This window comes from Mytilus trossulus, chromosome 12 (genome assembly GCF_036588685.1).
Source record: "Mytilus trossulus isolate FHL-02 chromosome 12, PNRI_Mtr1.1.1.hap1, whole genome shotgun sequence".
NCBI lineage: Eukaryota > Metazoa > Mollusca > Bivalvia > Mytilida > Mytilidae > Mytilus > Mytilus trossulus.
The window spans coordinates 23,360,059-23,371,841 of NC_086384.1; the positions used below are offsets into that span (position 1 = coordinate 23,360,059).

At 31.5% G+C, this 11,783-nt stretch overlaps 1 protein-coding gene across 5 annotated transcripts in view; it reads left to right on the forward strand.

The window, feature by feature from the left end:
• Positions 1–11,487, forward strand: part of LOC134693373 (endothelin-converting enzyme homolog) — a 59,832-nt gene extending 48,345 nt beyond the window's left edge. For 2 of the 5 annotated variants that reach the window (XM_063554156.1, XM_063554155.1), the window contains exons 13-20: positions 229–332; positions 2,010–2,120; positions 2,782–2,849; positions 4,510–4,634; positions 7,395–7,460; positions 9,371–9,466; positions 9,821–9,897; positions 11,207–11,487. In XM_063554156.1, coding sequence (XP_063410226.1) covers positions 229–332; positions 2,010–2,120; positions 2,782–2,849; positions 4,510–4,634; positions 7,395–7,460; positions 9,371–9,466; positions 9,821–9,897; positions 11,207–11,306 — 747 coding nt within the window. In that variant the 3' untranslated portion in view covers positions 11,307–11,487. The remainder of the gene's footprint in view (positions 1–228; positions 333–2,009; positions 2,121–2,781; positions 2,850–4,509; positions 4,635–7,394; positions 7,461–9,370; positions 9,467–9,820; positions 9,898–11,206) is intronic. The other 3 variants (XM_063554159.1, XM_063554157.1, XM_063554158.1) reach the window with 2 other exon arrangements.
• Positions 11,488–11,783: the final 296 nt, after the last annotated feature.

Below are 11,783 nucleotides of genomic sequence, written 5' to 3' on the forward strand. Positions count from 1 at the left end.
ACCTTGTCAAAGTTACATGTAAGTGTTTTAAATAAGGGTCTTTATATATTGCTACGGATTTTTTTTAGTGTTAAATTAAATAAAGTATGTTACATACTCAAAGATGCATGTGTGTTGTGTCTGAATGAAATGAATCAATGCAACTTTTAGAACTTTAGTTGAATTTGAAGAATGTACAGTTAATTAAGAAATTGACATTTCGAAGGTAATTTATTTTTATCTTTTCAGCTTATAATTAATGGGGACGAATATTTTTGGAACAATGTAAGAAATTTGTACTTTATTCAAAAGAAAGATCTGGCAAAGTTGAGAAAAGCACCAGAGTCAAATGCGTAAGTACTTTTACTTTGGTTCCAAAATTCATGGCTGTATCCCTATAGTAATAAGCTAATATATAGTCCTTCAGTCTGTACATTGCATCTAACAAATGGTCTCCTCTTGATCTCATGGACACTTTTAAGCTTTAATTGAGGATACTTTTAAGAAAGTGTGTAACAAAAGAAAAAGGATTGTCTTGAAAGTTCAAATACACAAACATTGTTCAGGTTTCAGGGGGAATCCAGCCATTTTAAGAAGAGGGGTTCCTAACCCAGGACAAAGGGGGGATTCCAATTACATGTCCCCATTCAAATGCATTGATCTTCCAAAAAAAGGGGAGGTTCCAATCCCCGGAACCCCCCTCTGGATCCGTGCCTGGGTTTCTTTTTGGTGTTTTGCATTTACAGAACTCCTCAGCATCCTGTATTTTCTTGATATAGCTGGAAGAAGTGAAATAGAAAAAACCCCCAAAATTCATGAAAAATTCAAAATTGAACAACCTTTACCTAAACAGCAAAATCAAAATATCAAACAAATGGAAAACAACCCATATTCTTGACTTGGAACATACATTTCCTTATTAAGAAATAGATATTAAACCTGGTTTGATTACTTGCTAAATCTCTCTCTTTTGTGACAGTCTGTTAGAATTTCATTATATTGACTACTTTAGCAGTGGTAGAATTTATAAGCAATATACCAGACTGGGAGTTTATTGCTCACAAAACTTATTTCCATTTTCAGAAATTTCACTAGAACATAGTTAAGGATGTACTTTTTGGTGAGGTTTTGATTGATTGATTGATTTTTGGTTGCTTAACGTCCAGTGGTGTGAGGATTTGGGATTCGCATCAAATGTTCGTACTCCTTGTTATTTTTTCATACAATACAAAGTAAAATATTTTGCCCCATATATAACACCCATTTATTTTTTATTTCCCACCTACGATAGTAGAGGGGCATTATGTTTTCTGGTCTGTGCCTCTGTTCGTTCGTCCGTTCGTTCATCCCAATTCAGGTTAAAGTTTTTGGTCAAGGTAGTTTTTGATGAAGTTAAAGTCCAATCAACTTGAAACTTAGTACACATGTTCCCTATGATATGATCTTTCTAATTTTAATGTCAAATTAAAGTATTGACCCCAATTTCATGGTCCACTGAACAAAGAAAAAAATAGTGTGAAGCTCAGGTTAAAGTTTTTGGTCAAGGTAGTTTTTGATGAAGTTGAAATCCAATCAACTTGAAACTTAGTACACATGTTTCCTATGATATGATCTTTCTAATTTTACTGTCAAGTATTGACCCCAATTTCACGGTTCACTGAACATGTAAAATGATAGTGCAAGTGGGGCATTCGTGTACTATGGACACATTCTTGTTCAAATAAGACTTAATAGCACATGAAAGTTCATTTACCAAAATTTTAGAAGATTATTAATTTTCTTTCTCTTGTTTGGGACCCAAATAATACCAATGCAAATATAAGGTAAAAGTCAAGTCAGCCTTTTCCCACCATATTTTAAATCTCAAATATTTCGAAAAGGAGGTCCATGACCTATCAATATTTTTAGCTTATTTTTATCCTCAATGAATGCTCTACAGGCTTACAGTATCAATTTTAAATTCTTGATTTATTAATTTTCACCTAACCTCACCTAAGTACATCCTTAATTATTAGTATTGTACATTTCAGATGGGGGATGTCACCACCAACAGTGAATGCATACTACACTCCCTCTAAAAACCAGATTGTATTTCCAGCAGGAATACTTCAAGCTCCATTCTATGACCAAGAATATCCCAAGTAAGATTTTCTGAAAACTAAGTTTTTAGACCTAATTATTGTTTATCTTAATTTATTTTAATGGAGAACTATCATAATTTTTGAAACAAGGATTTGATTCAAACCCTATTAAAATATAGAATGTTCCCCTTTCTGAATTTTTGAAACATTGATTTATTTTATAAAGAAGAAAGCAATTCTAGAGGCTTACACTTGTATTTTGCGTGTGTCAATTTTATAAAAAGAGTTATTAAAAAGACCTATGGTCTCACTGATCCATGAATTTCTAGTTTTTTTTCCATTTCAGTTTAAAAGTTATAAATTTGTGTACACTACTGAAAATACATCACTACTTAAAAGTGATTATTTCTCTTAAAAAGGTTCATTTTGGATTCCCATATGAAATTAAGACAAAATATCTAGAATACACAGCAAGTCAATCCACCTTTTCAGAATCTAAAGGATTATGGGTAATCTCATTGTTCGTACACCAAAATGAAAATAACCTTTTGTCATTTGCCCAATTTTTATTGTTTAGAAGGTTTTAAACTAATCAAATGTTTTGGTATACACTTTTAAAAAATCTTACCCAAAATGCATTAGATTCTGAAATGGAAATTCCCTAATAATCATATTTGCATGATTTAATTTTGATTGACATATATAATTGGTATGCTTGTAGATCATTAAACTTTGGAGCTATGGGTGTGGTGATGGGTCATGAACTAACACATGGTTTTGATGATCAAGGTACAAACTTATAAATTGAATTCTATAATTATAGATTATAGTTGATCATCTCAACGAGAACAAAAATTAAGTTGAGATGACCAATGATAATCTGTTTATCGCTATTTTACCTATGACGACTTTGTCAATTTCATGTCATTTTCATTAGCAACGCCACATGCCTCCTTAGTTTTTGGCAATAATTTTCCATCACAAGCGAGTAGCATGATATGAAAGATTATCACAAAAAAAGATCAAAGGAAAAATGCACAAAATAGCAATAATCTTTGTTACAAGAAGCTGTGGATTCATCTATGGTTTGGTTTGGAAAAATAAAGGTTTGCTTGAAACTTTATTGTTTGGTTGAGGGTTTACAAAAGTTTACATAAGTGCTTATAGGCCTATAGGAAAGTTGAACAATACAAGTAAGTGTGTCTAGAATAAAGATTTTTTTTTTTGTTTTGTCAAAAAACTTCGCCGCCATGGCTAAAAATAGAACATAGGGGTAAAATGCAGTTTTTGGCTTATATCTCAAAAACAAAAGCAGTTAGAGCATATCTGACTGTGTTCATTCTATCAGCCCTGAAATTTGTCAGATGAATGTTATAACTCATTGTTGGATTGCTGCCACTAAATTGGTAATTTTAAGGAAATTTTGCAGTTTTTGGTTATTATCTTGAATAGTACTTATGATAAAGATAAACTGTAAACAGCAAATATGTTCAGGAAAGTAAGATCTTCAAATAAGTTCATAGGACTAAAATTGTCAATTGACCCCTTAAAGAGAACTATTGTCCTTATAAGCTGAATGATTCTTAGGGTATCAAGAACAATGTATGTGTTTTATTTTCGGTTTTGTCAAAAACATGGTTGCCATAGGTAAAAATAGAACATATGGGTAAAATGCAGTTTTTGGCTAATATCTCAAAAACCAAAGTATTTAGAGCAAATCTGACATTGGTTTAAAGTGTTTATTAGGTCAAGTTCTATCAGCCCTGAAATTTTCAGATGAATTTAACAACCTATTGTTTGGTTGCTGCCACTAAATTGGTAATTTTAAGGAAAGTTGGCAGTTTTTGGTTATCATCTTCAAGGTGAGTGATTCAGACTCTTGAGAGCCTCTTGTTTGTTTAATCTATAATGAAAGTGAAATTGTGAAATAATAATTAGCTTTTAGCAAGCAGTATGGTTCAATTATGTCAAAATAAGCTAAGAAACATTGCTGACAAATTATTCACTAACAAGTGAAAAATTTGACCTCATTGATTCCATATTCACTTCAACTTGGAACTTAAATCCTTAGCTAGAGATGGATAAGGCATGAATAGTTGTGTCAAGTTTTTTATAGGAAAAAAATGTCCACATTGAAAGTGAAGCAAAGGTAAATCATTTGATTTACTTGATTCTATCCACAAAAATATTGTTTGATTTTAGACTTTTTATAATTTGGATAAATGTTATACATTGTTATAAATCAAATATGAGAATTTGAGCCATATCGGTGAACACGAATTTGACAGCTAGTGCTCCTTTAAGTTGCTTAGTTTGTTGGTAATATCAGTGAAAATCGCATGAAGAAAATGCTAAATGTACAATATAATGTTCGCTGTATTAAAACTTACTGACTTTTTTACTGAGTTTAATAATTAAATGATGTGTTATTCTTATTTTGTACATCAAGGTCGAGAATATGACAAGTTCGGTAATTTGCGTCCGTGGTGGAACAATAGATCTATAGAGAATTTCAATGTACAGACAAAATGTTTTATCAATCAGTATTCCAGTTATAAGCTTCAAGATGATCATGTAAGTAGTACTTATGGAAGTAGGAAATCATGTGTAGTATAACTTGAAATTTTATTTACAAAAATATGAATATTGCATACTACCTACAACAAAAATTTGAGGAGTGCATAATAAACTTTCTATGCTTAAAAAATGTGCAGTTTCAGCAATTTACAGTAATGTTATTACAGAAATCACAATATTTAGGATTTAAAAAAAAAATCCTTTTCATTTATAACATTAAAAAGAAAATTTCATATAGTTACACACTCAGAATTTAGCATTTCTTGCATAAAGAGATCTAGAAGACAGTTAATTTACAAAAATAATTTCTTTTTTCTTTTTAAAATGTTTGCTTGTCTGCAACTTAATTGAGATGTTTCTCTACTTTTGTTTAAATTGTGTTTTACATGGCGATATCAAGGGAACTTCTTAAATTATTTTGAAAACCATTACCTTGACATTTGCATTCTGATCATAAACAAAATTAAAGGGAGACAACTGCAAAACAGCTTTGCGTCCGGCGTCCGTCGTCCGGCGTTAGCTTTTACAAAAATCTCCTCCTCTGAAACTACTGGGCCAAATCAAACCAAACTTGGCCACAATCATCATTGGGGTATCTAGTTTAAAAAATGTGTGGCGTGACCCGGTCAACCAACCAAGATGGCCGCCACGGCTAAAAATAGAACATAGGGGTAAAATGCAGTTTTTGGCTTATAACTCAAAAACCAAAGCATTTAGAGCAAATCTGACATGGGGTAAAAATGTTTATCAGGTTAAGATCTATCTGCCCTGAAATTTTCAGATGAATCGGTCAATCGGTTGTTGGGTTGCCTCCCCTGAATTGGTAATTTTGAAGAAATTTTGCTGTTTTTGGTTATTATCTTGAATATTATTATAGTTAGAGATAAACTGTAAACAGCAATAATGTTCAGCAGAGTAAGATCTACAAATAAGTCAACATGACCAAAATGGTCAGTTGACCTGTTTAGGAGTTATTGCCCTTTATAGTCAATTTTTAACCATTTTTCGTTAATTAAAGTAATCTTTTACAAAAATCTTCTCCTCTGAAACTACTTGGCCAAATTAATCCAAACTTGGCCACAATCATCTTTGGGGTATTTAGTTTAAAAAATGTGTGGCGTGACCTGGTCAACCAACCAAGATGGCCGCCACGGCTAAAAATAGAACAAAGGGGTTAAATGCAGTTTTTGGCTTATAACTCAAAAACCAAAGCATTTTGAGGAAATCTGACAGGGATAAAAATGTTTATCAGGTCAAGATCTATCTGCCCTGAAATTTTCAGATGAATCGGTCAATCGGTTGTTGGGTTGCTGCCCCTGTATTGGTAATTTTAAGGAAATTTTGCTGTTTTTGGTGATTATCTTGAATATTATTATAGATAGAGATAAACTGTAAACAGCAATAATGTTCAGCAAAGTAAGATCTACAAATATGTCAACATGACCAAAATGGTCAGTTGACCCGTTTAGGAGTTATTGCCCTTTATAGTAAATTTTTAACCATTTTTCGTAAATTAAAGTAATCTTTTACAAAAATCTTCTCCTCTGAAACTACTTGGCCAAATTAATCCAAACTTGGCCACAATCATCTTTGGGGTATCTGGTTTAAAAAATGTGTGGCGTGACCTGGTCAACCAACCAAGATGGACGCCACCGCTAAAAATAGAACATGGGGGTAAAATGCAGTTTTTTGGCTTATAACTCAAAAACCAAAGCATTTTGAGGAAATCTGACATGGGATAAAAATGTTTATCAGGTCAAGATCTATCTGCCCTGAAATTTTCAGATGAATCGGTCAATCGGTTGTTGGGTTGCTGCCCCTGAATTGGTAATTTTGAGGAAATTTTGCTGTTTTTGGTTATTATCTTGAATATTATTATAGATAGAGATAAATTGTAAACAGCAATAATGTTCAGCAAAGTAAGATCTACAAATAAGTCAACATGACCAAAATGGTCAGTTGACCCCTTTAGGAGTTATTGCCCTTTATAGTCAATCTTTAACCATTTTTCATAAATCTAAGTAATCTTTTACAAAATCTCCACTGAAACTACTAGGCCACAATCATCTTTGGGGTATCTAGTTTGAAAAATGTGTCCGATGACCTGGCCATTCAACCAAGATGGCCGCCGCGGCTAAAAATAGAACATAGGGGTAAAATGCAGTTTTTTGCTTATAACTATGAAACCAAAGCATCTAGAGCAAATCTGACAAGAAGTTAAATTGTTAATCAAGTCAATATCTATCTGCCCTGAATTTTTCAGATGAATTGGACAACTGGTTGTTGGGTTGCTGCCCTCCAATTGGTAATTTTTAAAGAAATTTTGCCGTTTTTGGTTATCTTGAATACTATTATAGATAGCGATAAACTGTAAACAGCAATAATGATCAGCAAAGTAAGATCTTCAAATAAGTCAACATGACCTAAATGGTCAATTGACCCCTTAAGGAGTTATTGCCCTTTATATTCAATTTTTAACAATTTTCATTAATTTGGTAAATTTATGTAAATTTTTACCAAATATAGTTCTCTGTTACTAATGGGCAAAGTTCATGATAGATATAATTGTAAGAAGCAAAATCGTTCAGTAAAGTAAGAACTTCAAACACATCACCATCACCAAAATACAATTATGTCATGAATCCATTTGTGTCCTTTGTTTAATATGCACATAGACCAAGGTGAGCGACACAGGCTCTTTAGAGGCTCTAGTTTTTTACTTCCCCCACATTTTTAATTATCTCCCTTGTATTACAGGTTGATGGGAAGCAGACACTCGGTGAAAATATTGCAGATAATGGAGGGCTAAAATCTGCATATCATGTAAGTTCAAAAAATCATATGTATGGAATGGATAATAGTTGGTCAACCTACTTTAACTGAGAACTTGTGCAAAAAATATTTTGTTATTACTGTCAGTATCCCATCACCTTTGAGGTATTTAAATACCTATTGCCTGACCAGAATAAAAAATTGTCAACACAATTTGTCCATTTAAATTGTACAATAGGTATTGTGAGAGCTCATCAACAGGTGGTCATTTAACTACCCAGTAAAAAAATCTTCACTATTCCTAAAAGATAAAATTTAAATGACTGATAGCTAGCTTGCTTTCCTCATGCATCATGACCAATGTCCTGAATAGACTTTTCTATTTAGATATGGGACATTTTAAGTCATTTCTTTTTGAGTCTCTAAATAGTCAAGATGGAAATTTCAATCAGTGAATTCAGTTTATAAAAAGGGAGATATATGTTTGCTTCGTGGTGTTTTTAATGTGGGATGTATTTTAATTTTTGATTCCTGAATGGAATTAAAGTGTTTGTGAAATGGAATTTTTTGGATAGCCCATCTATCATGTCTATTTGTGAATAATTCTACAAGATGAATTATGTGTGGCGTAGTGTTTTCTAATGGGATATATTTTCATGTTATATTAAGATTCCTGAAATGGAATAGTAGTGATGCTAAGTTTCATTTAATATTCAGGATCTACTTCAATTGGAATTACTGTTAAAAATTTATTTTCAATATATCAAAAAAAGTACAAATGGCTTTAGTGAATAGAAATTTCAATGCTTTATTCTTCATTATGAAAGTGGGATTTACCAGCAATGATTTATTTGTGATTGTAAGCAAAATGAATAAATTTACAATAAATATCTTTATAAGAAAGAACAAATAGTGTATTTAATGTAAAATGTCCCATACCTATATAGAATAGTCCATTCAGGACATTGGACATGAGGAAAGCATGCTAGCTACATATCATTCATTTAAATTCATTTAAATTAGCTCTGTCAAAAACAAACCAGGTAAATCTACAGGTAGTTAAATGACCACCTGTTGATAATAGCTCTCACAATACCTATTGTACAATTTAAATGGACAAATTGTATTGTCAATTTTTTAAACTGGTCAGGCAATAGGTAATTCACTATCACAAAGCTTATTGGATAGGCACAGTAAGATTTCATTTGTATGGAATAAATTTGACATGAAAACTTGCATTTTATGAATATTGAGTATCAGTTAGTTCTGTTGATGCTTGAATTCTCAGAACACAGCAATTATAATCAGTTGCAGCAAACAATTAAATTGTTACATGTATATAGTATATATAGCCTTGGTATTAGAATATTTTGTTATTCTGATTACAGCCAAATTTTTAAATTAATTTTCCATATGCTATTATATAATGAAATATTTTTTTGTTGAAAACAGTCCCTTCCACTTTACAGTAAATACAGAATTTTCTGCTGGGAAAAGATATAAATTTGCCAACTGATATTTTTGATATTGTAACTAAAGCTAGCATGTTATGTTATGTTAATGTTGAGTTATGTTAATTTTTATTTTTATGTCCCATTTATGGGCATTATGTTTTCTGGTCTGTTCGTCCGTCCGTCTGTCCTGCTTCAGGAAGTTTTTGGTCAAGGTGGTTGTTGATGAAGTTTTTAAATTATGTTCCCTATGATATGCTCTTTCTTATTTTAATGCCAAATTAGAGATTTTATCCCATTTTCATTGTCCATTGAACATAGAAAATGATAGTGTGGATGGGGCATCCTACTTGGGACACATTCTGGTTTTTTATGTGATGGACTCATTTTAAAGAATGCTTTATATATTTACACTTTAACTCAGTTATATCAAGATATAATTATTGATTTTTGTTTAAGTGGTTAGAGGAATTGTATTCTACATTTCTATTATTTTACATTTCTTCACAGGCATATCTTGATTGGGTAGGTCATCACACACCCGAGAGACCTCTACCCACGTTAAACCTTACACATCAACAACTTTTCTTCCTAGGATTTGCTCAGGTATGTTTATTCAAGATTTGTCTCAAATATAGCATTACTATTAAAATGAGGAAATGTAGTATGATTGCTAACAAGACAACTTTCAACCACAGTTATCCTAAAGAGTCCCAATGGAAGGATGAAATTGATTGAATGGAACTGTTAACTTTTTTACTTATTTTACTATTTTATTTAATGAATATATATACATATACATGTATTACAAATGTATGTGTGGAATTATTTTTAATAATATATTCCTTCACATTTTATGCATTTCAATACCTTCAAAATTCCCCAATGAAAAATCCTGAGATATAATTCATTTGCAAAAATTTTGAGTTAACAGATTTATGATTCCCAATTTTATTTCAGGTATGGTGTTCGTCTAGTACGGCTGAAGCAGATCACCTACAGATATTAACTGATCCTCATAGTCCAGCAAAATACAGGTATATTATGTATATTTATAGATTATCGACAGTCAGGCCAAAGAAATTGATTTTCTAGCATGAGTCTGTACTGTGAAAGTGAGAAAAGCAATTAAGTTGAGATGACCAATGATATTCTGTTTATTGCTATTTTATCTACTGTGTATTCATTTATTTTCGGGGTACCAATTTTCGTGGATTGAGGAAATTTTACATGTTTGTGGATATTTAATTTAGTGGTTTTGGAGAAACCTGCATACAAGCCTATAGAAAATTGGGTATTCGTTGAACATTTAATTTCGTGGTTCGTCTGTTCCAGCGAAAAACACGAAAATTGGTATCCAACGAATAATAATGAGTCCACAGTATGACGACTCTCTTAAATTCGATACCTTGGTTTCTAGCTGTAATTTTTCGTATCAATTTACTGTGCTGAGAAAGGAAATTGTCAGTCTGTGAGATCAAAGGGAAATTTCGTATAATAGCGAAAAACATACATACTTTTATAAATCTTGTAATATTATGGTAAATTATACGAAACCCACAGTTACTACCAAAAGAAGTGATGTTACACCGATTTACGAAATATTAAACTAAATATTGAAAATTCTATAAAGATTTAACAGTCAATTACTAATGAGAATATTTAAAATTTATTGTTCTCATTGAGCAAGGAGTTATTTGATATAATTTGATGGGACTATGGAATGATTTCATATTTGGTCTGGAAATTTATAATAATTAACAAGTATTAAAGGGATTTTCAAACGCACATCAAATATTTTGAAAAAAGTTTGAAATTGTATTATAGCCACTAAATGGAATTTTAATCTTATAAAAAGGGGGGTAAATTTTATGGGAGATTCATAAAAATAGCCTAGGTTTAATTCATTTTTGAAGTGAAAGGGATCATATTAACTTCTGAATTATCCTTTACTGTTATGCAATAACATGGCTATAATTAGATATTTCACAGTGGTGAATGTTTTCCTTACACCTGTATGTGTTATTTCTGGTTTTATTTGGGGGCCTCGGTTGCCGAGTGGTCTAAGTAGTTACTACTGTAGTTACTAGCCAGTCAACACTGATTGTGAGTTCTAACCCTGCTCATGCAGATGCACTTGACTCTTAATCTGAATTGACTAGGATTTTCAGTTTTCCTGTCTAAAGTCGGTGGTTTTCTTCGTGCACTACGGTTTCCTGCACTAATAAAAACTAACCGCTACGAAATAGCCTAAATACAATGCTTAAAAGTGGCATTAAAACACCAAAAATAAAATCTTGCTTTATTTTATGAAAAATTATATATAAGATTATATTTTTTTTACAGAGTAATAGGGACATTATCCAACTCTAAGGAGTTTGCTGAAAATTATGGTTGTGCAAAGAATTCTCGGATGAACCCAGTCCATAAATGTGAAGTCTGGTGAAACTAGTCTACATGATGGAGGTTAATAATGTGAACCTATTCTACATGATGGGTTAATGTGAACAGTATATTATGATAAATCTTCTGTTAATTGAATGAGACATTTTATATTATTAATTTACTAATAGTGATGAAATTGTTATTGTTTAAGATTGTTTAATTTATGGTACAATAAGGATTTTAAACTTGAAAACAAGCTTATTCAAACTTTGTTAGTTGTTATTTTTTAAAATAATAATAAGATTTTTTTGTAATTAAGAAATAAGAATCTTAGGTCCCATGCAGTGGATTTAAAAAAAAAAAATTTTTAGCAATACATCATGGAATTGTTACTAGTTTGTAGCCATATTTGGCAAATTTTGATAAATTGTTATACACCTAATCAATATTTGAGAGTCTGTGCCGATTGACAAGAGAATCTGCGCCACTTGAATTTTTGACGTCATAAAACTATCACTTTTCCATAGTGGCGTAAGAT